This window comes from Moschus berezovskii, chromosome 12 (genome assembly GCF_049115385.1).
Source record: "Moschus berezovskii isolate FMDL1 chromosome 12, NW_MosBer_1.0, whole genome shotgun sequence".
NCBI classification, from domain to species: Eukaryota; Metazoa; Chordata; class Mammalia; order Artiodactyla; family Moschidae; genus Moschus; species Moschus berezovskii.
In genome coordinates this window covers 5,284,946-5,312,542 of record NC_142471.1, presented here as the reverse complement: position 1 = coordinate 5,312,542, position 27,597 = coordinate 5,284,946, and the positions used below count along the sequence as shown (strand labels likewise).

The 27,597-nt window shown below is 44.0% G+C and overlaps 1 protein-coding gene across 5 annotated transcripts in view; it reads left to right on the top strand.

The window, feature by feature from the left end:
• The window catches only part of SIPA1L2 (signal induced proliferation associated 1 like 2), a 256,679-nt gene that overhangs the window by 129,920 nt on the left and 99,162 nt on the right, over positions 1 to 27,597 (top strand). For all 5 annotated transcript variants that reach the window (XM_055425802.2, XM_055425803.2, XM_055425805.2 and 2 more), the window contains one exon: positions 8,808 to 10,523. In XM_055425802.2, coding sequence (XP_055281777.2) covers positions 9,047 to 10,523 — 1,477 coding nt within the window. In that variant the 5' untranslated portion in view covers positions 8,808 to 9,046. The remainder of the gene's footprint in view (positions 1 to 8,807; positions 10,524 to 27,597) is intronic.

Here is a 27,597-nt window from a genome sequence, read left to right as displayed (position 1 = left end):
TTTCCTATTTGGAACCAGTCTGTTGTCCCATGTACAGTTCTGACTGTTGCTTCCTGACCTGCATACAGGTTTCTCAAGAGGCAGGTCAGGTGATCTGGTATGCCCATCTCTTTCAGAATTTTCCACAGTTTATTGTGATCCACACAGTCAAAGGCGTTGGGATAGTCAATGAAGCAGAAATAGATGTTTTTCTGGAACTCTCTTGCTTTCTCCATGATCCAGCGGATGTTGGCAATTTGATCTCTGGTGCCTCTGCCTTTTCTGAAACCTGCTTGAACATCTGTAAGTTCACGGTTCACATATTGCTGAAGCCTGGCTTGGAGAATTTTGAGCATGACTTTACTAGCGTGTGAGATGAGTGCAATTGTGCAGTAGTTTGAGCATTCTTTGGCATTGCCTTTCTTTGGGATTGGAATGAAGACTGACCTTTTCCAGTCCTGTGGCCACTGCTGAGTTTTCCAAATTTGCTGGCATATTGAATGCAGCACTTTCACAGCATCATCTTTCAAGACTTGAAATAGCTCAACTGGAATTCCATCACCTCCACTAGCTTTGTTCGTAGTGATGCTTTCTAAGGCCCACTTGACTTCACATTCCAAGATGTCTGGCTCTAGGTCAGTGATCACGTTATCGTGACTATCTTGGTCATGAAGATCTATTTTGTACAGTTCTTCTGTGTATTCTTGCCACCTCTTCTTAATATCTTCTGCTTCTGTTAGGTCCATACCATTTCTGTCCTTTATCGAGCCCATCTTTGCATGAAATGTTCCCTTGGAATCTCTAAGTTTCTTGAAGAGATCTCTTTTTTCCTATTCTGTTGTTTTCCTCTATTTCTTTGCATTGATCACACAACTATACCCAGGAAAGATGTCCTTTTCATTATAGGGGACTGGAATGCAAAAGCAGGAAGTCAAGAAACACCTGGAGTAACAGGCAAATTTGGCCTTGGAGCACGGAGTGAAGCAGGGCAAAGGCTAATATTGTTTTGCCAAGAGAATGCACTGGTCACAGCAAACACCCTCTTTCAACAACACAAGAGAAGACTCTACACATGGACATCACCAGATGGTCAACACCAAAATGAGATTGATTATATTCTTTGCAGCCAAAGATCGAGAAGCTCTATACATTAGCAAAAACAAGACCAGGAGCTGACTGTGGCTCAGATCATGAACTCCTTATTGCCAAATTCAGACTAAATTGAAGAAAGTAGGGAAAACCACTAGACCATTCATATATGACCTAAATCAAATCCCTTATGATTATAGAGTGGAAGTGAGAAATAGATTTAAGGGACTAGATCTGATGGATAGAGTGCCTGATGAACTCTGGATGGAGGTTCATGACATTGTACAGGAGACAGGGACCAAGACCGTCCCCATGGAAAAGAAATGCAAAAAAGGAAAATGGCTGTCTGAGGAGGCCTTACAAATAGCTGTGCAAAGAAGAGAAGCGAAAAGCAAAGGAGAAAAGGAAAGATATAAGCATCTGAATGCAGAGTACCAAAGAACTATAGATAAGAAAGCCTTCCTCAGTGATCAATGCAAAGAAATAGAGGAAAACAACAGAATAGGAAAGACAAGAGATCTCTTCAAGAAAATTAAAGATACAAAGGGAACATTTCATGCAAAAATGGGCTCAATAAAGGACAGAAATGGTATGGACCTAACAGAAGCAGAAGATATTAAGAAGAGGTGGCAAGAATACACAGAAGAACTGTACAAAAAAGATCTTCACGACCAAGATAATCACATCACGATGGTGTGATTAGCCACCTAGAGCCAGACATCTTGGAATGTGAAGTCAAGTGGTCCTTAAAGCATCACAATGAACAAACCTACTGGAGGTGATGAAATTCCAGTGGAGCTATTTCAGATCCTGAAAGATGATGCTGTGAAAGTGCTGCACTCAATATGCCAGCAAATTTGGAAAACTCAGCAGTGGCCACAGGACTGGAAAAGGTCAGTCTTCCTTCTAATCCCAAAGAAAGGCAATGCCAAAGAATGCTCAAACTACCACACAATTGCCCTCATCTCACACGCTAGTAAAGTCATGCTCAAAATTCTCCAAGCCAGGCTTCAGCAATATGTGAACCGTGACCTTCCAGATGTTCAAGCTGGTTTTAGAAAAGGCAGAGGCACCAGAGATCAAATTGCCAACATCCACTGGATCATGGAAAAAGCAAGAGAGTTCCAGAAATACATCTATTTCTGCTTCATTGACTATCCCAAAGCCTTTGACTATGTGGATCACAATAAACTGTGGAAAATTCTGAAAGAGATGGGCATACCAGATCACCTGACCTGCCTCTTGAGAAACCTGTATGCAGGTCAGGAAGCAACAGTCAGAACTGTACATGGAACAACAGACTGGTTCCAAATAGGAAAAGGAGTACGTCAAGGCTGTATATTGTCACTCTGCTTATTTAACTTATATGCAGAGCACATCATGAGAAATGCTGGGCTGGAAGAAGCACAGGCTGGAATCAAGATTGCCGCGAGAAATATCAATAACGTCAGATATGCAGATGACACCACCCTTATGGCAGAAAGTGAATAGGAACTCAAAAGCCTCTTGATGAAAGTGAAAGAGGAGAGTGAAAAGGTTGGCTTGAAGCTCAACATTCAGAAAACGAAGATCATGGCATCTGGTCCCATCTCTTCATGGGAAATAGATGGGGAAACAGTGTCAGACTTTATTTTTTGGGGCTCCAAAATCACTGCGGATGCTGATTGCAGCCATGAAATTAAAAGACGCTTACTCCTTGGGAGCAAAGTTATGACCAACCTAGATATCATATTAAAAAGCAGAGACATTACTCTGCCAACCAAGGTCCGTCTAGTCAAGGCTATGGTTTTTCCCGTGGTCATGTATGGATGTGAGTTGGACTGTGAAGAAAGCTGATCGCCAAAGAATTGATGCTTTTGAACTCTGGTGCTGGAGAAGACTCTTGAGAGTCCCTTGGACTGCAAGGAGATCCAACCAGTCCATTCTAAAGGAGATTGATCCTGGGTGTTCACTGGAAGGACTGATGCTGAAGCTGAAATTCCAATACTTTGGCCACCTCATGTGAAGAGTTGACTCACTGTAGAAGACTGATGCTGGGAGGGATTGGGGGCGGGAGGAGAAGGGGATGACAGAGGATGAGATGGCTGGATGGCATCACCGACTCGATGGACATGAGTTTGAGTGAACTCCAGGAGCTGGTGATGGACAGGGAGGTCTGGCGTGGTGTGATTCATGGGGTCGCAAAGAGTCGGACACGACTGAGCGACTGAACTGAAATGAACTGATGCTTAAATATCACATTTTCTCCATTTCTGTCCTTGAAAAATTATTAGCAAGACCATTACATTGAGAACACCTTGGTCCTTCTGGCTCTGAAATTCTTTAGTTTCTCTGAGTGGCCTTTTGCTGGGTCTTCAGCCCTTCCTCTCAAGGCTGCTCCACCACCTGTGAAGTCACACAGCTTCACATGTAGATTTTAAAATGCTCACAGAGTACTCGTTATATCTTCTGATTTTTTTTTTCTCCTCAAGAGTTAAATCCATAGAATTTAATGTAGTATAAGAATAATTGGAACCTATTAGGGGAGTTTGTCCTTGACATTAAAAACGAACTCAAGGAAAGGGAGAAACAGGGTCAGAAGAGTGACGTTCATTAAGTGATGACAGAAGTCCAAAGAAATGGGTTGGCTTCTTTGTCCTCTGAGGAGTAAGAAGCTGCAGTTGTTGCTGAGATGCTGGGGCAAGAAGGTCTTTCAGCGGCTGCTACAGGGAATGGGACAGGGGATGACAAGGACCTGACCAACTTTGATAATTGGCTTGTATTTCATGCTATGTCACAGACTTAACACCCCCCTGCACGACTTTGGATAGAGAGAGTTCTGTGCTTTGCGGGTTGCATTTTCCCAGTTCTGAAGTGCTGCCCGCCTGTAACTGTGTGCTCTCTGCTTTGTCTGGAGGCCAGTCAGAGCCCCCTCATTTCTTCAGGCTCCTGTTTCAAGACTCTTCTCTGAAATGTCATCCTTTTCCTACCCCTTCCATCATTTTGGGAATCATGACCAGTCAGCTGCATGGCACGCTGCCCTACTCTTGACATTCATTGTAGATTTGAGTGCAGAGGATTATAAATATCTTATCAGCACAAAGAACAGAGTTGCATACAGGTGTCTGCAGGATGCTTCCTGGATTACACCTTCGTTGCTTTCAGGTACCTGCTACTAAGAGTGTGAATCCCTGTCTTTTAGAAACTTCTCAACTGCATGCTGTATGAAAACAGGAAGAATGTTAGAACTAGGGAAAATCTAAAAATAATGAGAAATACAGAGAGGTCTTATGTTTCAGTCCTATAAGTCAGACACCTTGATCCGGGACCCTTCTTTTTTCATCTGTGGGGTACGGGACACGCAGGGTTGGTTCACATTCCGGGATCCTTCCTTTTGCATCTGTGGGGTATGGGACACGCAGGGTTGGTTCACAGTCCGGGATCCTTCCTTTTTCATCTGTGGGGTACGGGACACGCAGGGTTGGTTCACAGTCCGGGATCCTTCCTTTTTCATGTGTGGGGTACGGGACACGCACGGTTGTTTCACAGTCCGGGATCCTTCCTTTTTCATGTGTGGGGTACGGGACATGCAGGGTTGGTTCACAGTCCGGGATCCTTCCTTTTTCATGTGTGGGGTGCGGGACACGCAGAGTTGGTTCACTGGTATAGGGTGTCCTCTGTATGTGCACACACTTGTGCCCTCTCTGTCTCCCTCTCACCCAGTCTGAAATCCAGATTCTGGATTGTTCGAGAGGCCAGTCCAGCTCATACTTTAGCTTTTCGTCCTCTCCATTGTTTTCTTTCAGCACTTCGCCCACTTCAGTGCCTTCGCCATTCCGTCTTGACATCTGCTTTTCAAAGACACTGATTTCAATTCTTCCCCATGAACCACAGTGCTTTTTAAAATTATATGATATAACTATTTCTAACTTACCTTACTGAAAAACAAATGCTGTCATCGTTTTGAGGTGTTTTATTTTTATCATAGTGTTAAACTATATGAGTATTTTAGTAATACTTTTAAAAGAAAGGTGCCCTCTATAATTCTGTCATTAGAGATTCATTTGGGGAGCTACGGCAAGGTGGAAAATGTGGCCAGGAGTACACGGTGACAGGAAGGAATTTGCAGGAGTTCTGCTGCAGCTTTAGGTTAAGTGTATTATTCAGTTACTCTGTCAAGAATTTTTTGACTCTGAGCACTTTGAGTTGTTCTGCTACTGCTAAGTCACTTCAGTCGTGTCCGACTCTGTGTGACCCCATAGACGGAAGCCCACCAGGCTCCCCCGTCCCTGGGATTCTCCAGGCAAGAACACTGGAGTGGATTGCCATTTCCCTCTCCAATGTGTGAAAGTGAAAAGTGAAAGTGAAGTCGCTCAGTCGTGTCCGACCCTTAGCGACCCCACGGACTGCAGCCTACCAGGCTCCGCACTTTACATTAAATCCCAGGAACTTATCTGTTTTATAAATGGACATTTGTATCTTTTGACTCGCTTTACCCATTTGCCCATAGCCCAAACCTCACCTCTGGCAATGGCTAATCTGTTCTATCTATGAGCTTGTTTTTTTCTTTAAGACATCACATATAACTAAGGTCATCAGCATTTGTCTTTTTCTTTCTGACATATTTCACGTAGTATAACACCTTCAGTTGAGTTGCTCAGTCATGTCCGACTCTGTGTGACCCCATAGATGGAAGCCCACCAGGCTCCCCCGTCCCTGGGATTCTCCAGGCAAGAACACTGGAGTGGGTTGCCATTTCCTTCTCCAATGTGTGAAAGTGAAAAGTGAAAGTGAAGTCGCTCAGTCATGTCCGACCCTTAGCGACCCCACGGACTGCAGCCTACCAGGCTCCTCCATCCATGGGATTTTCTAGACAAGAGTACTGGAGTGGCTAGTGGCATGCATAAACCGTGTTGTGTGTACTGTATGGGTGCTCAGCCAGTCAGTTGTGTCCAACTCTCTGCCACGCCATGGACTGTAACCCGCTAGGCTCCTCTGTCCATGGAATTCTTCAGGCAAGAATACTGGAGTGGGTTGCCATTTCCTTCTCCAGGGGATCTTTACTACTGAGCCACCAGGGAAACCCAAATGGGAGAATAAAGGGGTGGTTATATTTCTATCCTCTTCAGTGGTAATCGCGTTGTTTAAATTTTCCATTCTTGGATCAGTTTGGGGAGTTTGTGTTTTGTCAGGAAATCTTCTGTGTTTCTAAATTTGTTACTGTAGAGCTGTTTGTGGTGTAATTCTTTTTCGTTTATAGTTTTATTTCACTTAGACATGCATGTGTGATCATGTCTCCTCTCTCATTTCCAAACTTGTGTACGATTATTCTTTCTTTCCCTTATTTCAGATTTGGGAAGGCGTGTGTCCATTTTCTTACTCTTCAACAAAAGCTTGGGGGAGAGTGGATCCATGTATATGTGTGGCTGAGTCCCTTTGATGTTCACCTGAAGCTAGTGCAAAGTTGTTAATTGGCAGGAGCCCAGTACAGAGCGTTTTTGGTGTTAAGTTAAAATCAGAAAGAAGGTGAAGACTGATGAAGCCCCCCTTGGGGTGTCTGTTCTCTCCGCCCTACCCCGCCAGTCTCAGCTTTCATGTTCACTGCTGCTCTCCCGGCTTCTTCTGGCGCGTGTTGTCACTGTTGGGGTGGTAGCGCTTACTTCCTGCTTGTGTTTCTGGAAACGTCACAGTCCGGTGCTCGGAACTGCGTCCTCAGTAGGCCACGGCTCTTTCTCTTAACAGGGATACAGAGTTGCAGTAGACAATGAGAAGGAGTGTCCCGTTAATGCCTCGAGAGTTCGCGCAGCTCCGTGCCAGCCGTTGGACCGCATTCTTACCCTTTCAGATTGCGTCGAGTGTTCTGTAAGCCGGACTTAGCAACAGAATGTATACATCACGCAGACGCCTACTCCAGTGAATCAAGTAGCGTTTCAGCAGAGAGCTAACAGGCCGGAAGTTGTTTTCTTTCATTTCTCAGTTGTCATTTTTTCAGTTTCCAGGAAAGGATGTGGTGATAATGTAAATTATAGAGGGCATAACTATAATTCAGAATCATCTATGGTTCTTTGAAATATAATACTTGCAAGTGAACTAGATAAGATGCTTTCCGCTCTGGTCCCTCTCTGAGCACCCTGGGCAGACCCTGGTCTGTTGAGTCCATGGAAGCATCTGTCTGCTCACTCCCCCTCGGTTTCCCCGTTCTAGAATGTCATTATTCCCTCAGTTATGAAGCTGCCCTGGGTGCAGACAGCATGTTGTCATGCCCACTCTAACGTATTATTATTTTTCTCCAGTGGAGAAGAAAGCACGCTGCCATCATAATATCTGCTATTTCTGGAGATCACCACATGGTCATCAGAAAGTCATTAAGAACCCACTGGAATGAGTCCTTACACTGTCTAGCTCTTTGGAATTTTAACATTACTCCTGACTGAACTGCAGTTGTTTTTTATGCTTTGGTGAAGGCTGAGGGAAAGCAGCTAGCTATATTATACCTTTATTCTCATTGTTTTCAGAAGAAGTAAAATCATTCTTTTTTTTAATTCCTTATCCAGCAGCAAGGTACCTTGACAGCCATGAGTTCAGGAAATATGTAATACCTGGAAAATATTTTTGCTCAATTAAAAACAGAATAAATTGAAAAATTATTTATAAATAAAGAGGAGAGTTAATGAGGTCAGGTGTTCTCCCGGCCACAAAGGTGAATTGTGTTTTAAATCTCTAAGCTTCTATTTTCCCCCACATATTTGTCAAGTTGCTGTTGACATAATGAACTAGAAAGCTGTACTTGTTTAGGCACCAGATTTTTTTTTTTCCTTAACATTTTATTTTATATTGCAGTATAGTCGATTAACAATGTTGTGATAGTTTCAGATGGGCAGCAAATACCATTTTCGCACAGAACTATCAGGCCAGAAGTTGTTTTCTTTCATTTCCCAGTTGTCATTTTTTTCAGTTTCTAGGAACGGATTTCGTGATAATCTAAATTATAGGGGAAATAATATATGTATTACATTACATATATTACATGCATGCCCTATCTATACGTGTATCCTTTCTCCCCTAAATTCCCTGCCCATCCATGCTGTCACTTGACACTGAGCAGAGTTCTCTGTGCTACACAGTAGATTAAGAATCTGACACCAGATTCTTAGAAACTCCTTCTCACTGTTAGGACGGTCTCTGTGAGTTCCTATCTGCTTGCAAGAAAACATTCTGAAAACTCATTGTTAGTGCCTGATACTGACCTTATTGCTGCTGGACATTTTGAGTTTACCTGTTTCAGTTTAAGAATACTCAAACAACTGCATTACCCTTGTGTTCCTCTTGTAACTAATGGAAATGTTGCTTGGCTGTGCCATTAGATAATATTGATACGGAGATGAAGGGCATGGCTCCTGGCTTAGGGGAGCTTCCAGTTCTCTAGTGGAGGAGACTGATCGGTAAACCAGAAGCGTATGAGAGGAATTGCTGTGGTCATGTGGATGCAGGTGTTACCGAAACACAGAGGAAGCACTCTCTGCTCAGATGTGGGCCCACGGTGGGAGGGTGCTGCTTGATTGTGTGATGTAAATTCTAGGCTGCCAAGTAGAGTGAGAGGGCAGAGTGTTTGGAGAGAAGAGGAGCATGAGGTGGAACCATGAAACTTCCTAACAGTTTGGGGGGAACTGGAGAGAAGAGCAGATAAGAAGCTGTATGGGGAATGTGTTGAGCTTGAGCTGCAGTGATTGTTAATGGCTATTTTCTGTTTTTTAATTCAGGTGAAAGAAACACTCCTGGCCAGATGTCTTAAGGGATGCCGTTGGAAAGGACGGAGGTGTACAAAATTATTACAGACTGAAAAGCAAGTTGGTTTTGGGGGAACCATACTCTGAGGATGTTGTTTGCTTTTGGTTAATGAGAGGAAATACCACTCTAGAAGAAGACTTTGTAAATAACAATGTAATTAGATTTACATCAGTCTTTCTGATGAGACTTGGAGCTCCTTGCCTCGGCAGACATGAGTGACCCCAGGCAGTCACAAGAAGAAAAGCACAAACTCGGCAGAGCCTCTTCGAAGTTCAAGGATCCACCCAGAATCATGCAGTCAGATGATTATTTTGCTCGAAAATTTAAAGCCATCAATGGCAACATGGGACCCACCACTTCTTTAACTGCCTCCAGTTCCAATGAGAGTGGTGGTCCAGCTAATGGTACCCCAGCCGTGCCCAAGATGGGTGTGCGAGCAAGGGTGTCCGAGTGGCCTCCTAAAAAGGACTGCTCCAAGGAGCTGACCTGCAAGACCTTGTGGGAAAGCCGGTCCCAGACCAGCTATGAAAGTGTCACATCCATCATACACAATGGGCAAAATGATGGGAGCGATGGCCAGCAGGAGGAGCCGCTCGATCTGGACTTCGTGGAGGCAAAGTATACCATCGGGGACATCTTTGTGCACTCCCCACAAAGAGGACTGCACCCCATAAGACAGAGAAGCAACAGTGATGTCACCATCAGTGACATCGACGCAGAGGACGTCTTAGACCAAAATGCAGTGAACCCCAATACAGGGGCCGCCCTGCACAGGGAGTACGGAAGCACATCATCCATTGACCGGCAGGGCTTGTCGGGGGAGAACTTTTTTGCTATGCTTCGAGGGTATCGGCTGGAGAACTATGACCACAAGGCCATGGCCCCTTTCGGGTTCCCCGAGTTCTTCCCTTGCGACCCAGCCATCTCCCCCAGCCTTCACGCCGCAGCACAGATTTCTAGAGGCGAGTTCGTACGCATCTCAGGATTAGACTACATGGACAGCGCCCTCCTGCTGGGGCGAGACAGGGACAAGCCTTTCAAACGGAGGTTGAAGTCAGAGTCAGTGGAAACATCCCTCTTCCGCAAGCTGCGGGCCGTGAAAAGTGAACACGAGGCGTTCAAGTTCACCTGCGAGCTGGAAGATGGGCGTCTTGAGAGGGGCGTCCGCCCTTGGAACTGCCAGCGCTGTTTTGCACACTATGATGTCCAGAGCATCTTGTTCAATATCAACGAAGCCATGGCCACGAGGGCGAACGTGGGCAAGAGGAAAAACATCACGACCGGGGCCTCAGCGGCATCCCAGACTCAGATGCCAGCCGGCCCGCCGGGCAGCTGCGACTCCCCACTGGGGAGCAGGGAGGACCTCATCTCCAAAGAGAACCTCGACGCCGACGAGGGCGACGGGAAGAGCAACGACCTGGTCCTCAGCTGCCCTTACTTCCGGAATGAGACAGGCGGGGAAGGCGACCGGAGGATTGCCCTGTCCAGGGCCAGCTCGTCGTCCTTCAGTTCCGGGGAGAGCTGCTCCTTTGAGTCTTCGCTCAGCTCCCACTGTACCAACGCGGGCGTCTCGGTCCTGGAGGTCCCCAGGGAGAACCAGCCCATCCACCGGGAGAAGGTGAAGCGCTACGTCATTGAACACATCGACCTGGGGGCCTACTACTACCGCAAGTTCTTCTATGGCAAAGGTAAGGACACACCCTGTGTGTCCCGGGGCCCTCCCTGGGGCCACTTGCGATGTGCGACTTTGCATCCGGTCATCACCATCAGGGTGTCTGAGGCCGTCATCCACTGGGCTTGAGCTTGTTCTGTATCATGGAGCCTCCACCGTTGTTGGACTGGTCCTTCCTTATTTTTTAAAAAAAATTAAAACCTTTGGCCACACTGTGTGGCATGCTGGATCTTAGCTCCCCGACCAGGAGTTAAACCCGTGCCCCCTGCAATGGAAGCTCAGAGTCCTAACCGCTTGTCATTTGTTGTTCAGTCACTAAGTCTTGTATGACTCTTTGTGACCCCGTGGACTGTGGCCCGCCAGGCTCCTCTGTCCATGGGATTTCCCAGGCAAGAATACTGGACTGGGTTGTCATTTCCTTCTCCAGGGCATCTTCCTGACCCAGGGATCAAACCTGCATCTCCTGCATTGGCAGGTGGGTTCTTTATCAGCTGAGCCACCAGGGAAGCCCCCTAGCCACTTGACTGTCAGGGAATTCCCTTATCTCGTCTTTAGAGATCCCCAGTTCCCTTCCTTCATTGATTCCTGGTCCCTGATATGGAAACACCTACTCTTTCCTTCTCTCGGCCGATTTGTGAGCATCACAGACGTCAGACCCCATTTAGGTTTACTCCATTTAGGGTGTCTTCATTGATGAAGGTAATTGCTCTTTCATCCTCTGAATAGTCTTTTATGCTGTGAACAATGAATAATTCTCATTCTTTTGCCTCTAGTTTTTTCTGTATTTTTCTCTGGGTACCTTGGCTTCATCTTTTAAATTTTATGTCTTCACAGCTCCTGCTGCATTGTTGTGCGTATTGGAAGTGTTAAGCGAATCTTGTTGAAAGAATGTATGAATGTATAAATTAGTAGGATAGGCAGATTTAAGTTTCTTGTGTTTTTACAAATAGGCTTAAAGGTTAACATGCAAATAATTCTTTGCTATCGTTATTTTAGAAATTCTTTAAGTACATGTAATATATGACAGTTGATGTTTACTTTTGTTTGTATGTCCTTGAAGGATACGTCCCTCGGAAGTCATGTAGTTGAGGACTTCCCTGGTGGTCCGTGGTTAGAACTCCATGTTTCCAATGCTAGGGGCATGGGTTCGATCCCTGGTCAGGGCATTAAAATACCGCGTGATATTTTAGGATGTGTGGCACAGCCAAAACAAACAAAAAAAAGTACAAGAAATTATGTGATTCAGTCTTCAGCCTTTCAATGTGCCCTCAATTATTCCAGAGAATGAGAATGCACTCTGTGTGAGAGACAGACCTGCAGAGAAACGTGTTTTATGCACACGGAATGAAACACCCAGGGACTCTCACCCACCTTCTTAGTGGGTGTGACTGCCTTCCTTCCCCCTTCCTTCGCGACATACTCTTTGGGGCTTCTTTTTCTGTACGAGGTTCCCCTGCCACCCCCTCCATCCTGACATTCCCCTTAGAGCACTGAGGTGGTGGAGGTGGCCCAGCCAGCTGGGGGAGGCTCTCCTCCTGTTCCTTCGTGAGTAAACCATCCTGCCATTGGCGTGGAGAAGTTCTAGCTGACTGTACTCTCAATTTGTTTAGTATTGGTTTCTATCTTCAGAATGCTTGTCTGTAGTCTGACTCCAGCTATTTCTTTTTGGGGTTAGGTTTGGGGTTAGGTCAGTAAATACTTACTGCCAGCATCTCATTTGCATATTTTAGCATAGTAAGTCTACACAATGTATACAGAGTAACTGCTGCTGCTGCTCAGTCGCTTCAGTCGTGTCCGACTCTGTGCGACCCCATAGACGGCAGCCCACCAGGCTCCCCCATCCCTGGGATTCTCCAGGCAAGAACACTGGAGTAGGGTGCCATTGCCTTCTCTGACACAGAGTAAAAAGCCGATGCTTTCCGCACCCAGAGTTGCCACTGGCTCATCCATTTAATGTCCTGAGGATCTGTTCCATGAGATGGTTTAACTCTGACCTCAGGAGGTCACTCCATTCACACAGTCCCTGGAGCCTTCTTAGGGACTACACACTTAACACTTATTCAATGAATCAATGAATTATTAAATGAATAAATTTCCCCCACTTATGCATCAATCTAAATCTAACCAATCATCCATAATGACAATATTATGAAATCATATAAATTAATGAAGTGAATGTAATGTTGATAAGCACCCATAGCTAAATAAGCAGACACTGGAATGGTGACTGGTCATATACTTTGAGTTGTTCTTGTACTGACGACGTGATGTGACTGAAATAATTTTGTCAACATGTTGGCTCCCCACCTGTGTCCCCTGCACTCCCATCTCAGCCCTGGTCCCTCAGTATCACCAGTGTGAGCTGTTGCCTTCGAGCCAGTGAACTCACAGAACCCTGGACCTTCTCTTTAGTCTATGCCAGAAATAAATCATGGCCCTCAGGATTGCTCATCCAGGGGCAGTACATTATAAGACTCTGCTCATGGATGCTCTCGAGGTAGAAGTGTAGTTATTTTTGGAAAGGGATACCATGGAGAAATAGACTTCCTGCTGAAGATCTTTTTTTTTTTAATTGATGAAGCTATGGCTCTTGATCCTAGTGATAAAATAGTCTCTTAGAATTATTATGCCCTGAAATCCTTAGGCAGTGAGTCATGCTGGCAAATCGAGTTTAGTAAGTAATTTTTGTGATTCACCCTTTAAAACATCAGGATGTAAAAAAAGGATATGTGTGTTTATGTACGATGCATATTTATACAAATACTTACTGCCAGCATCCCATTTGCATTCCTTTGCATATCTTACGGTAGTAAGCCTACAGAGTGTATACAGAGTAAAAAACCAATGTTTTCTGCACCCAAGGTTGGCACCCTCTGACGCATTTAATGTCCTTAGGGTCTGTTCCAAGAGATGATTTAAGTTTGCCAGATTCTGTTAATCCTCTTAACTGCTTTTTGTCGTTTTTCTCTTGAATTCTTATTGTCACTTCCTGATGATTAGAAAGAGCTGTCTGTGAGTGGCTTATTTTCTCCACTTTTTCTGATTTGCTCCTGAGGATTTTCTTGGACTTTAGAAATGACATCATTAAACTTGGTGGATTTGAGTGTGAAATAAAACATAAAAAAGAAACAAATCTGAACACAGAGGATCTGTGGGTGAGTTGTAGGTCAGTGTAGATGTGGGGTTTGAAAGTTCTGGGTTGCTGGGCTCCCCCTGGGTCTGTGAATGAGCCAGATAGCTGAATCCTAGACTACTCAGCAAAGCCTGCACAGTGAGGGTGCCTGGCGGCCATCACCAGGGTCCTTTGTCTTGTGCGCTGCAGTTCTGTACTGGGCACCCAGACTGTTTACAGCTGATGGGACCTGAGGCCAGGAGGGAGCAGGAGGAGACAGAACCAGAGCTTGCCCAGCCCTGCTGCTCATCTCGCTTCTGTAGCCCTGGTCGGTGCCTGCTTCCTCCTATATTTAGCTCTTTCCTGTGGGCTCATGCAACTTCAAAATGCAGTCAGCTACAATAGTAGCTGCTGATGCCCTGGCTGGTCTCTCTGCCCAGCCATTAAGGACTAAAGGCAGAGGCAGCAGCCTGGGTTTCTGGTGGCCAGGTGGCTAAGGCTTCCTCTGTGTGGGAGTGGAGCCAGGCTTTTTCCAAGGACCACATGCTTAAAAGCATCTGTCTGCCAGGTAGAGTGCAATGATTGAATTAATGATTTCCCCTCATTTTTGCATCAAGCCAGATTCATACCAGCTTCAACCGTTGGGATAACTCCCAACACATCACACGTTGGAGGAACAGCACTGTTCAGGAACAGGGGCCCTGGGCGGACTGGCCCAGATCGGGAGGGTGTTTCTGCAGGTTGCTTTTTTCTTTCCCCTTTCCCTTTTCCCTCCGCTCAGTTGTTCTCTTTGGAAGAGGGCTGTCTCGGAATCTTTTGACAGAATGCCTTTTATTTTCCTTCATGACTCTTCATTGTTCTCTGTGAAACTTCATTTTCAAAAGAATGACATGGCTCCCAGTCTCTGGGAAAGATTTAAAGACCCAAGCTGTAATAAGGCGGTGGACTTTCTACCGGGCAGTTAACATGAAATGGCTGTTTTGTACCGACGTGTATTCCTGTGACACAGAGTCACTGAACGGCTTTGATTAACTTTGCAAAAGGATTTATGCAGGGGAGTGGCCTGCCATGGTGCCCTGTGGGCAGCATTGCTTGTCTGGGCAAATCCGTCTGTAGCCTTCAGTGAAGCAGCTTTTTGAAAGAGGATGGGGATTGTAGCCAGCCTGGTGAATGCTCCCTAATGTCCCTTCCTTCTACTGGTGATGACCGTGGTGCTTTGGGCTAGGCTACTGTTTACATCCTGGAACACTGGTGAACTTATGGTTTCCACCTGGGCACTAAAGCCCCCTGGATGGAGGGAGATTCCTGCTGTGGACTTGGTGGGAATTCCCTTTAGCTTTCCTTGGGACACAGCAGACATCTGGGGGCTTTGAGCCACGGAGAGCAGCTAGTGAGCAACTGGCTATCCACAGTGTGGCTGGAGCCACAGCCACTCACACGGCGCAGAGGCTGTGGCTTTCTGCGTGTCCTGTGCTGTGTAGGTAGTGGGGCACCTGAGCATTGCTCACGAGTTCTGAAACTGCTCAATGTCTAATTTAGGTCACACACACAAGAGTGACTCCAGAAGGCGAAGGAAGTCACCCCGGGGTGAACAGAGGTCACACAGAAGGATCAACCTGCACTTCTCTGATGAGCAGGAGTGAAGTGAAAAGTGACAGGATTGCATCTGACCCTTTGGGAGCATTGTCTCAGGAGAGCCACTTGTCTGGTTTGGGAACGTGTGTTTTTATGAATGTGGGGGGAAAATACTAAGATTGACAATATTTATTCTTGTTTTTTGGGGGGTTTTGTTGTTGTTCAGTCATTAAGTCGTGTCTGATTCTCTGTGACCCCATGGACTGCATGGACTGCAGCACACCAGGCTCCCTGTCCTTCACTATCTCCCGTAGTTTGCTCAGATTCCTGTCCGTTGAATCGGTGATACCATCCAACCATCTCATCCTCTGCCGCCTCCTTCTCCCTTTGCCTGCAATCTTTCCCAGCATCAGGTGTTTTGCAGTGAGTTGTCTCTTGGCGTCAGGTGGCCAAAGTATTGGAGCTTCAGCATCAGTCCTTCCAATGAATATTCAGGGTTGATTTCCTTTAGGATTGACCGGTTTGATCTCTTTGCAGTCCATGGGACTCTCAAGAGTCTTCCTCCAGTACCACAATTTGAAAGCATCACTTCTTGGGTGCTCAGCCTTTTTTATGGTCCAGCTCTCACATCCATACATGGAAAAACCATAGCTTTGATTGTATGGACCTTTGTCAGCAAAGTGATATCTTCACTTTTTAATGTGCTTTTTTGGTTTATAATTTTTAAATGGCATATAAATGTTGTATGATCATTGTGGGAAAATAAGAAGAGGTAGAGAAGCAAAAGAAAAAGAAAGAAAACTACTTCAGTCCGTGAGAGAGAATTCCCAGGAACAGTTCCTCTTTATCCTGCTAGGCTTTTTCTTTTGCAAATAAATGTATGTAAATGTAACCTTCTCTATTGGGTGCTGTGGAGCTTGCCTTGGGTGCCCATGCTTCCTTGAGGGACACTTGTTATTGTGTACAGAGCTGCATTAGCATGCTAAGAGTCATGGTCAGTGATCGTTATCCCCCGTGGGTGTGTGGGGAGATGCCAGGTATTTGCCAGGCTTGCCCTGGGCAGAAGAGTTAATGACTGTATTTGCTTTACTTTAAACAAAAAAGACCTATGACCTTGACAAGAGCTCAGAAATAGACATTTATGTCTGAATATTCATTTTAATGACAGATCTTTACTTGAAAAGCAAGTTATTATAAAAATGTTTGCATTTTATAAAATTTGGAAAATTATAAAAATTTAAGTCATAGCCTTCCCCTTCTCCGCTTAAATGTGGGCTGTGCTCACTCACCTGCAAAGGACAGAGTGTGGGAAGAGGGGACAAGTCTGACAGACCCTTCCCCAGCAGGTGCTCCAGGTCAGCAGCAGCAGCAGTAAACCCTGTGGGTGATTTATACCCTTAATGTGATGGGAGTGGCATTTCTGTGATCTTCCTCTCCAAACACATAACGTCAGTCAGTTTAGGGAAACACATTAAACAGATCCCAACTGAGGTACATTCTAGAAAAAGCTCTTCCAGTATTTCTCAAAACTGCCATGATCATCAAAAAAAGGGAAGTCTGAGAAACCATTACTCTAGAGGAGCCTAAAGAGACAGGATGACAATGTCACATGGTGTCCTAGGTAGGATCCTCAAACAGGAAAAGGACATTAGGTGAACAGTAAGAAAATCTGAGCAAACAATGGACTTCAGTTAATGATGCTGGTTCATTAATTGAACAAATAAGCCAAAATATGTAAGACGTTAACAGCTTGAAAGCTGGGTGAGGGCTATAAAAAAACTCTCCTATCTTGGCAACTTTTCTGTGAATCAAAAAATTTTTAAATTGTTTACCTAATTTAAAAAAATTTTAAGTTATGAATTCTCATGATATATTTACAATCAGAATCTTTAAAATAAGAAAGAAAAAACAAATATGGTCCTTGAGTAGCAGCCCTACAGGTTTTTGTTACTTTATCCAACTACCATAGGATTCTGCAAACTGCTGACTCCACTGTTTAAAACAGAGTGAAAACTAACAAGGTGCCAGTTTTGTACAGCCCTTCCTGTGCATTCTTGCCATGAGTATCTTTCTCAAACTGGAGAGGCAGGAGGATTGTCAAGCTTTAGGATTTCCTGTTTCTGCTATCTGTATTGAAATGCACAAGACATCCCCTTTCAATCTCCCATCCCCCCGCCCCGAAATCTCCAGGTTAGGGTGAGGGGCTGCTTTGGATGTCCTTGGTGCTGTAACCCCCACAGCTTCACTGAACTCTCTGAAGGAGGCATTTGTGCCCCACTCATTTCTTTCTTATGATTTTTGGTGGCAAGTACAATGAAAGAAATATGTGTCTTGTAGAAGTCCTTCATGAGGAACTGAGTGGGTTTTACAGGGCAGGCTGTACTGACTATGAAAGAGTCTTAGTTTTCTGCGTTTTCTCCCCTTTTCCTGGTTCTTAGGGGCCCTAGTGTTTATAGCTCCATCATGTGCTCCTGAGTATGACAGAGAACTTCTTCAATTCCCCCTTCCCATCTTAGATTTACAAGAGTTCTTAGGTATAGGCAGATTGGAATTCTTTCCAAAAAGGTTGGAACTTTCCAGAAAACGGTGTTTAGCAGTTTCCAAGTGGGCCAGGTATCCAACAAAAGCCATATCCATACAACAATGTAGGGTATTTCCTGGCTTTTCCAAAGTCCATTTCTGCCCATTGTGGAGTCCACGCTCATACAGCTTACCACACAACAGGTTAACAAATGGAGGCAAGTTGTTAGGGCAAGGAATAGTGACTTTATTCAGAAAACCAGCAGGCTGAGAAGATGGACTAGTGTCCTAAAGATCCATTTTAACTGGAGTTGGAATTCAGGGTGTTTTAATGCCAGAAGGTGAGGGAGGGGCATTTGGCTGTTGTACACTTCTTGGTGGGAATCCTTTGTCCTTGTACCTATCCAGGTTTGTCAGGTCGTGACATCCCTGTAACCCTCCAACAAGATAAGTGTTATTCTCTCTAATCGCTATACGAATGGGGAAGTGTTATATCCTTAAATGTCAGAGCCTTGAGCGCGGGCTGTCCTGTATATGTCTGGCTGCAGGCAACATTTGAAAGAAACAGTACCAGTATGAAATCAGACTTAACTCTCACCTATTACACCTTGAGATACCAGCCCTTCAGCTTTGAAGGCCCTTCCTGTGTCTGGCCCAGCCCTGGCCAGTGGATCTGTCATTCCTCCAGCTGATCTTTCTAGGATCTCTTTTCCATAAAAATCTTTGAGTTCACTTATTTTTAAAACTACTCTTACCCCGATCTGTGTGAATTTGCCCTTTTCCATAATGGCAGTCTTTGTCATTGGTGTTTTCACTGAAGAGTCATGCTTGTTTTGTGCATCTGCTGAATGAGCACATAGAAAGGATTCTTCTGGAATATGTGTGGCTGCTAACTCGCCCCTCTTGATGTCAGCTGACAGTTTTATGGCAGTGGGCTGTCTTTCTGCCATTGGGCAGAGGTGTCTGTCCCCTCTCATAGTTGGGGCCTGTGACTGGTGGGCGAAGTGCTTTATTGTTTTTTAAAGGACTTTTTGTTTTGTATTGGGGTTTAGCCGATTAGCAGTGTTGTTATAGTGTCAGGTGAACAGCAGAGGGACTCAGCCATAGATACACGTGTATCCATTCTCCCCCAAACTCCCTTCCCTTCCAGGCTGCGAGCTGCCCTATCTTGGTGGAAAGAGTGGAGACTGAAATCAGGGTCTTGGGTTTACATCCCAACTCAGTTTGAGGCAAATTCTTGAACTTCATTGTACCTCAGTTAATCATCTACCAAATGGGATCATTGAAAAAAAAATCTCCTATAAAGAAAGGGCTTAGAACAGTGCCTGTTACATTCTGTGCATTCTTGTCCTCCCAAGAGCTCTTAAATAAAGGTATGAGGCTTTCCTCTAAAAAGGAACTATTATCCCCACCTCTGGTACAGCAGTTAAAGGGCAGTATTTTATTGTTAAAAGATGAGAAAAAAGTAGAGAGAGGCAGATGGGAGAGCGGGCCCCAGGGAAAGGTATCTGGTGATGTCGGCCACTCCATTCCAAACACATTCACTTAAGTTTCACTAATGTGGCAGTTGTGGGCATGAGGATAATTTTACATATGAAATGAACCCCATGACTGAGTGATGCATGGCTGCATTTGCTTTGAATTTCATGCCTGGTGGCTTCTTTTTTTCCTCCCCCCTTCTGGTTTTATACAGTCACTGAGGAGAATTAATAGGGAATTGGACACTATTATATTCATATGGGTGAACTGAGTGCCGCCTAACAATGCTACTGTTCTAAGATGCAAATTCCGCCTTTAGTGGACCCGGTCACTCAGTTCTTAACTTCAGTGCCTGGCCAGGCCTCCACAAACAGTTCCCATTGAGGTCCAGAGGGGCTCTTAGCAGGGAGGAATCACCCAGCTACAGCGGAGATGCAGCCTGTGGGTTACAGTCATATGGGTTCCATGTGGCAGATGGGGTGGGGTGGGGTGGTGTGGCTGGAGAAACATACATACTGTGCTAGGGAGGTCACAGTTCCCACCCACTGCAGCATCTTAGAACTGTATACTGTTCATTGTATCCATCCTTTGGCCTCAGGAGTGTTCTCAGTCAGCCACTGAGAAGTAACACTCTCATGTTTCTCTTGGATGAGGTATTAATACTCTAATATTTCCGTATAGCTTGACCAGTGTAGCAGTTAACTGGGAAAACTCCCTTGCATTTTGCTGCTGGTATAACAAGGAAGAATAAATCTGCCCCCATATTAGGTTTGTTTACTTTAACCTTTGTATCCTATTGCTTTTGCTGCAAGTTAAGAATGTTACCTAGAGCCTGAAATATACAGGAGAGCCCATTCTGGAGGTGCTAATCTTTAAGGGTATAATACTTTCTTATTCCTATGGAGATAGAAAGTTGCAGAAGAGAGAATAGCATTTGTCTTACTGGAAGTCTCAGAGAAGGCAATGGCACTCTTGCCTGGAAAATCCCATGGACGAAGGAGCCTGGTAGGATGCAGTTCATGGGGTCGCAAAGAGTTGGACATGACTGAGCGACTTCACTTTCACTTTTCACTTTAATGCATTGGAGAAGGAAATGGCAACCCACTACTGGAAGTCTACAGGAACATCATGATCTGCTATGTGGACAGCTGTAAGAACAAAGGATTCTGAACCCTGAGAAGTTTACAACTAACCACACCTCTCCCTCACCTTGCATTTAAAAGTGCTTTTCTAAACCCCTTTGGGGAAGTTTAGGACTTTTTGAGCACAAGCCTCCCATCTCCTTATGTCGCTGCTGCTGCTAAGTCGCTTCAGTTGTGTCCAACTCTGTGCAACCCCATAGCCGGCAGCCCACCAGGCTCCGCCATCCCTGGGATTCCCCAGGCAAGAACACTGGAGTGGGTTGCTATTTCCTTCTCCAGTGCATGAAAGTGAAAAGTGAAAGTGAAGTCACTCAGTTGTGTCCGACTCTGTGCGACCCCATAGACCGCAGCCCACCAGGCTCCGCTGTCCCTAGGATTCTCCAGGCAAGAACACTGGAGTGGGTTGCCATTTCCTTCTCCACCTAGAAGCTTATTAAAACCCACCTACCCTGTATTTGTTTAGATCCAAAATTTATTTCATTCTTTGCCCTGCTTAAAAAATTAAAGGAAAGCTGGACAACTGCTCCCCTCAGCAATGGCTGACCCTCTTAGCTTTTATGCAGAAACCCTTTCTTGCTATTGTAGTATTTTATTTCTCCTTCCCATTCTCATAGCAGATAGTACTAAAATTTACACCTTATCAAAGGAATCCATCGATAGCTACCTTACTTCCCAAGTTACACTTTTTATTCAAGGCTTTCTTAAAATTGTGTCTCCTAAGATACCATCCTTACATTTAGGAGAGGTTTGCTGTCTCTGTCTTTAAGTTCTGTCCATTTTACTGTGTATGAGTTGATTTTTACAATTTAAATCTTTACAGTCATGTCATCACCCTTGAGTTGCCTTGTTTGTTTTTAACTTTTTATTTTGTATTGAAGTATAGCCAGTTAACAACGTTGTGATAGTTTCAGGTGGACAGCAAAGGGACTCAGCCATACAAATACATGCATTCTTTCTCCCCCAAGCTCCCCACCCATCCAGGCTGCCACATAACACTGAGCAGAGTTTCCTGTGCTGTACAGTAGGTGCTTGTTGGTTATCCATGTTAAATATAGCAGTGTGTACATGTCCATCCAACTGTCCCTGCTCCCCATCCTCCCTGCTGGCAACCGTAAGTTTGTTCACACTTGAGTTGCTTGACATGAAGGAGCCCTAAAGCCAGACTGCCTAGGTTTGCATCCTGACTCAGGCACACGGGCTTCTGCCTCTGAGCGTGCCATTGACCCTCAACTTCAGTATTACTTTCTGTGAAATGGGAATACCTGCTCATAGGTATGGAGGTGAATGAGTTACTTTATGTGAGGTATCCTTAATACTGTTATTTTCACTGTAATACACTGGATTTTTTTAAGCTTCACTGATGCTTTGGTTAAATTTTGGTCAAAAGAGCCTTCATATAACCAAAAAGCATCGTTTTCACATCAAATTTGATAATTTACTCCATGAAACAGTAGCAGGGAGTTTGAGGTTCCTTGAGGTTCTCCAGTGACTCTTCATGTTATTATCTGTGAAAGCAGGCCCTATTGTTTTCTTCATTCATTCATTTATGGATTTGTCATTCCTTATTCATGTCTGTATGACTCCTGGAACAGAGCGGTTTGGAGGGGACTGTGACAGAAGGTACATCATAGGTAAGAGTTTAGACAGCAGTCACCTGCAGCCACGGGTTTAACCCAGATAGGCAGTGAGCTGACGGTGAAATCATCAGCTGACTGTTGAAAGAACACAGAACCATTAAAGGAAAGCTTTGCTGTGTGTACTGACCAGTGCAGAGGGAAGGGGCCCGACCCAGTCACTAGTGGTTCTGGTGGACTTGCTGATGGCACCGTGACCAGGGTGAGAACGCTCGTGAGGGAGAAGCACAGGGCTTCTCTTACATGCTGGCCTCAGCAGCCTGGAGCGTTGGGATCCTTACATCTTGAGTTCATGAGATGAACCCACTCCATCTACCATCCAAGATTTGACAGTGCCTGGAAACAGCCTTTGGACTAAGGTTCCACATGACCTTTAAAAAAAAAAAAAAACTCTTCCAAATTAGAATTTTTTCTTTTCTTTACTGAACAAAATGCACCAGTGTGATGTGCTGAATCTCATTTCCTACACTGAAATCTTGTTCATCGATTTTTTTTTTTTAATCTGGCCTTTTATTTGCATGATATGTGGATTTTCATTCAGCTTTCCCACAGTCTTTTCACAGCTTCTATTCGGCCAAGGAAGGATTTTATTTGATTCTCTCTTGAAGCAGTTTTATGGAAATTAGGTGCTTGGGATGAAGGCAGACCCCTTGGGTGAGGGGCTCACTGTCCTGCCCCACAGAGGGCAAGGCTCTTGTGATGCACACGGACAGGCTGAGCTGCCCTCAAAGGGACCAGGTGTCATTTGAGAGTTACCTTGGCTCCCCCCTGGGAAGGGACAGGGGACGCCTTTCCTGCGCTTATCTTCATGGTGTGTGGAATGCCCTATATAAAAGCTAGACAGAGTGCTCCAGTGTGCAGCAGAAGATAATATCATTTCCTTAGAAACACATCCAGGTAACCTGCTGTATTCCTTGGTGAAACTGAAAGCACAGAGAGATTCCTTAGCTGCAGGGACTCAGAGCTGGTGAATCTAAAGGTGTGGTGGTTGGCCATAGCAGAAAAGTCACCTCTCCTTGCTTTCAGAAGTGTGTGTCTGCACTGCTGTATTCAAAATGGATAACCAGCAGTGTAAGTATAGCACATGGAGCCCTCCTCGATGTTATGTGCCAGCCTGGATGGGATAGGGGTTTGGGGGAGAATGAATTTATGTGGACGTAGGGCTGAGACCCTTTGCTGTTCACCTGAAACAACCACAACATTGTTAATCGGCTATACCCCAATACAAAATAAAAAGTTTGAAGTTTGGGAAGAAAAAGATAGTGTGTGTCTGTGAGAGATGGAGAAAAGAGTCAAAAAGAAGTGTGGGGCATGGCTTGGAAAGATAGACACAAAGGAAAAAAATGTTTTTCTTGCTAATTTGCCATCTGTGGTGGAAAGGGTAATATACACATTAAAAAAAAAAGAATTCCTGATAGAAATTACTCAGTAAAATATTATATATGCCACTGCTTTCTTTAAAAGACTATCCTGAATGTAATGTAACCTCTGATTACAGATTAACTTTTTGAGATTAAAAGTATGAACCTCCTCCAGTTTGACTCTTGAACTGTGTTGGGCTCAAAAATCAAAATGCCCATAATGCTGTTCATTTTATGTTTGCTCTCTTTTTGTTTTTCACTGAGTTTTTTTGTCAGTAGGATTCCTGCCTTCAACTGCAATGCTTCTCTCAGGTTATTGATGATACATGTATTATATATATATATATTGGAGTTGGGGGGGAGTTGCTGAGGTTAAGAACTACCCAGGGTTATTAAGTAGGTAATAAGTAGGAAAGCTCAGATTCAGAAACTGATTATCAGACTCATTAGACTTATAGATGCTCATGCTAAGTCACTTCAGTCATGTCCAACTCTACGTGACCCCATGGACTGTAGCATGCCAGGCTCCTATGTCCATGGAATTCTCCAGGCAAGAATACTGGAGAGAATTATAAGTATTTAAGAGTAAGTGAATTTAGGGGTGCTAGTTAAACTTGCCCATTTGAACATACATGTTCTCTCTCTCCCCTCCAAACACCACTAAAAAACTGAAAGGGCGTAAAGCCACAGAGGAACAAACTAGGGAGGCGCCACATAAGGCAAGGTATGCCAGAGTTAACTGATGAGCAGGACGGTTCTGCAGCTTGGAGGATGGCTCCCCCTCCTGCGCTGGAGGGCAGTGTGTGGTGGGGACAGGCCACCAGAAGATAGTCTGCTCCACAGAGCAGGTTGGTGGAGTGAGCTGTGGTGGAGCAGCCCACAGAGAGCTTGGGGCTGCTTCTAAGATGCTGCCTGAGTAAATGCCAGTGGTGCTGCTGCCGCCCCACCCAGGCTCTGGGATTGGGTCACCACTGCATCCCATAGCCAAGGCTTCTCCCCAGTCATGGCCTCCCCACATCCACCTAAAAATATTAGAACTAATGGGTGAAATCAGCAAAGCTTCAGAATACAAGATTAATATACAGAGATCAGTCGCTTTTCCATAGGTTAACAATGAACTGCTGAAAGAGAGAGTTAAAAAACAACTAACAATCCCATCTAAAATTTCATCTGAAAGAATAAAATATTTAGGAGTAAACTTAACTCTGAAAACTATAAAACACTGATGAAGGAGATTGAAGATGATACAAAGAAATGGAAAGATATCCTCTGCTCTTGGATTGGAAGGATATTGTTAAAATGGTCCTACTATCCAAAGCATTCTATAGATTCAATGCTGTCTTTATCAGGATACCCATGATGTTTTCTGTAGAACTAGAAGAGATAATTTTAAAATTCCTATGGATCCACAAAAACCCCTAAATTACCAAAACAATCTTGAGGAAAAAGAACAAAGCTGGAGGTATTACCTCCCAAACACCAGATTATACTACAAAGTGATAGTAATCAAAACAGCATGGTCCTGGCACAAAAACAGACATGGATCAATGGAACAGAACAGAGAGCTGAGGAATAAGCCCACACATTTATGGTCACATAATTTATGATAAAAGAGGCAATATACAGTGGAGAAAAGACAGTCTTATCAATAATTGGTGCTTGGAAGACTGGACAGCTGCATGCAAAAGAGTGAAATGAGAATATTTCCTCACACCATCTGCAAAAATAATTCAAAATGGATTAAAGACCTAAATCTTGCAGACCGTAAAGCTCATTGAAAAGAATAAAGGCTGAACACTCTTTGACATAAGTCATAGCAGTATTTTTTTGAACCTGTCTCCCGAGGCAAAAGAAATGATAGCAAATATAATCAGGTGGAACCTAATTAAACTTAAAAGCTTTTGCAAAAGAATCCATTGACAAAACAAAAAGGCATTCTGCCGTATGTGAGAAGGTATCTGTAAATGATGACCAACAAGGGGTTAATAATGAAAACATATAAACAGCTTATCCAACTCAATATCACAAACCAAACAGCCCAGTCAGAAAATGGGCAGAAGACCTGAACAGACATTTTTCCAGAGAAGAAATAGAGATGGATAATCAGCACGTGAAAAAATGCTCAGCATCACTAATTATTAGAGAAATCAAAGTAACAATGATGGATCACCAAACACTAATCAGAATGGCCATCACCTGCTACTGCTGCTAAGTCACTTCAGTCGTGTCCAACTCTGTGCGACCCCATAGACGGCAGCCCACCAGGCTCCCCCGTCCCTGGGATTCTCCAGGCAAGAACACTGGAAAAGCCCACAAACGTCATATGTTGCTGAGGATGTGGATTAAAAGGGAGCCCTCCTACACTGTTGGTGGGAGTGTAAATTGATACAGCCAGTATGAAGAATAGTATAGTTCCTCAAAAAACTAGAGTTGCCATGGATCCTGCAATCCCAGTCCTGGGCATATACCTAAAGAAAACTATAATTCAAAAAGATACATGCACCCCAGTGGTCATAGTAACACTGTTCACAATAACAAAGACATGGAAACAACCTACCTGTTCATCAGCAGATGAATGGATAAAGAATTGGTACATTCTTTATTATTCAGCCATAAAAAAGAATGAAACCCTGCCATTTGTAGCAATGTGGTTGTACTTAAAGAATATTATGTTTAGTGAAATAAGTCAGAGAAAGACAATAATTATTGATTGGTGTGTAGAATCTGGAAAATATAACAACTAAATATATATAGCAGAACAGAAACAGACTCACAGATACAGAAAACAAACTAGTGGTAACCAGTGAGGGGGGGGAAAGCGTAGAGGGTCTGCATGAAGAGATGCAGACTGTTTTGCATGAAATAGATAAGCAGCAAGGATATATTGTACAGCACAGGGAATTATAGCCATTATTTTGTATATGACTTTTGATAGAATAAAATTTATGAAAATACTGAATCACTGTGCTGTATGCCTGAAATGAACATAATATTGTAGATTAGCTATACTTTAAAAAAAAAAGAAGAAGTTGAAAGCATATGGAATCTTGCTGGACCAGGGATTGAACCTATGTCCCCTACATTGGCAGGTGAATTCTTAACCACTGGACCACCAGGGAAGCCCTTGAATTTCTTTTGATTCTTGTCACAGGTTTTATCAAATGCCTACCAAGAAACTAATTTGAGCATTTTTGCAAGTAACTTCTTGAAATATGTTTTTAATGCATCAGGCTGTTGATAAATAACTCATTGTTAGTAAATAATTCATTTTTTGCAATGTATTTTTAATTTATTACTTAATTTTTTAATTTATTTTTAATTCACTGGAGTTGTGCGTGTTTGTAACAGTTAACCAGACTATTACCAGTACATCATTTACAGGAATGAGGCATCCATGAAAAACAAAGACTCACTCTATTGTATAAGCCCAGGACTGAGGCAATAATTCACCTTTTTAGTCCCTAAAATAGGGGACTTGCTGCTTCTAGTCCTGACTGGCTCAGAGGGAAGTTATGTCAGTATTTATCTCATTTGGTTGCAAGTAAAAAGTAAATGATCTGCCTTTGAAGATGTAGCCAGTGTTCATTAGTGGCTTTGGATAATGTTTTCCTTGAGTGATACAAGTACTGTTTTTCTTTGTTAAACTTAACCTGTTTTCTGCTTTATAAATAACATTCCGTATTCCTTCAGAATTTACTGTAGCAGAAGATGTTAGCATAACCCAAAGCCTTTGGACTACCTATGGCTTTTTTCAAGCTTACAAACATGTGATAGAGCATGTTTCTTTTTAACTGAAAACTATACATCAGAAAGATTGGCCCAAACCACTAAGGTGACATTGAAAAGGGGTAAAAGTGAAAAGGGGGAAGTTGTTAAAGTGATTTTGCATACAGGGTGAAAAAAACCAGCTTTATAAGTGCGCACCTTGGAGAATGGACTGGGCAGCAGTTCATTAAGAAGTAAATGAATAACACATGGGGCTTTGCATGGACCGCTCGCTTAGTGTGGATTGTTGGTATGAAGGTTCGCCAGAATCGAGAAGCAGGATGAATAAACACTTGGGTAATTGCACCCTCCATGTTGTATGGGTTGGACCACATCTGAGCATCGTGTTAAGTCTGGGTGGGTCCTTGCAGAAGACAGCATTTAAAAAGTGTGGTTGGAGTGAAGCTTTTATACTTCTTTCAGCAGAGTTCACTTATGCATCCAGAAGGGCTTCTCCCAGAGCTGAGCTTGCCGTCACTGGCAGCGTTCAGACTGGAATATA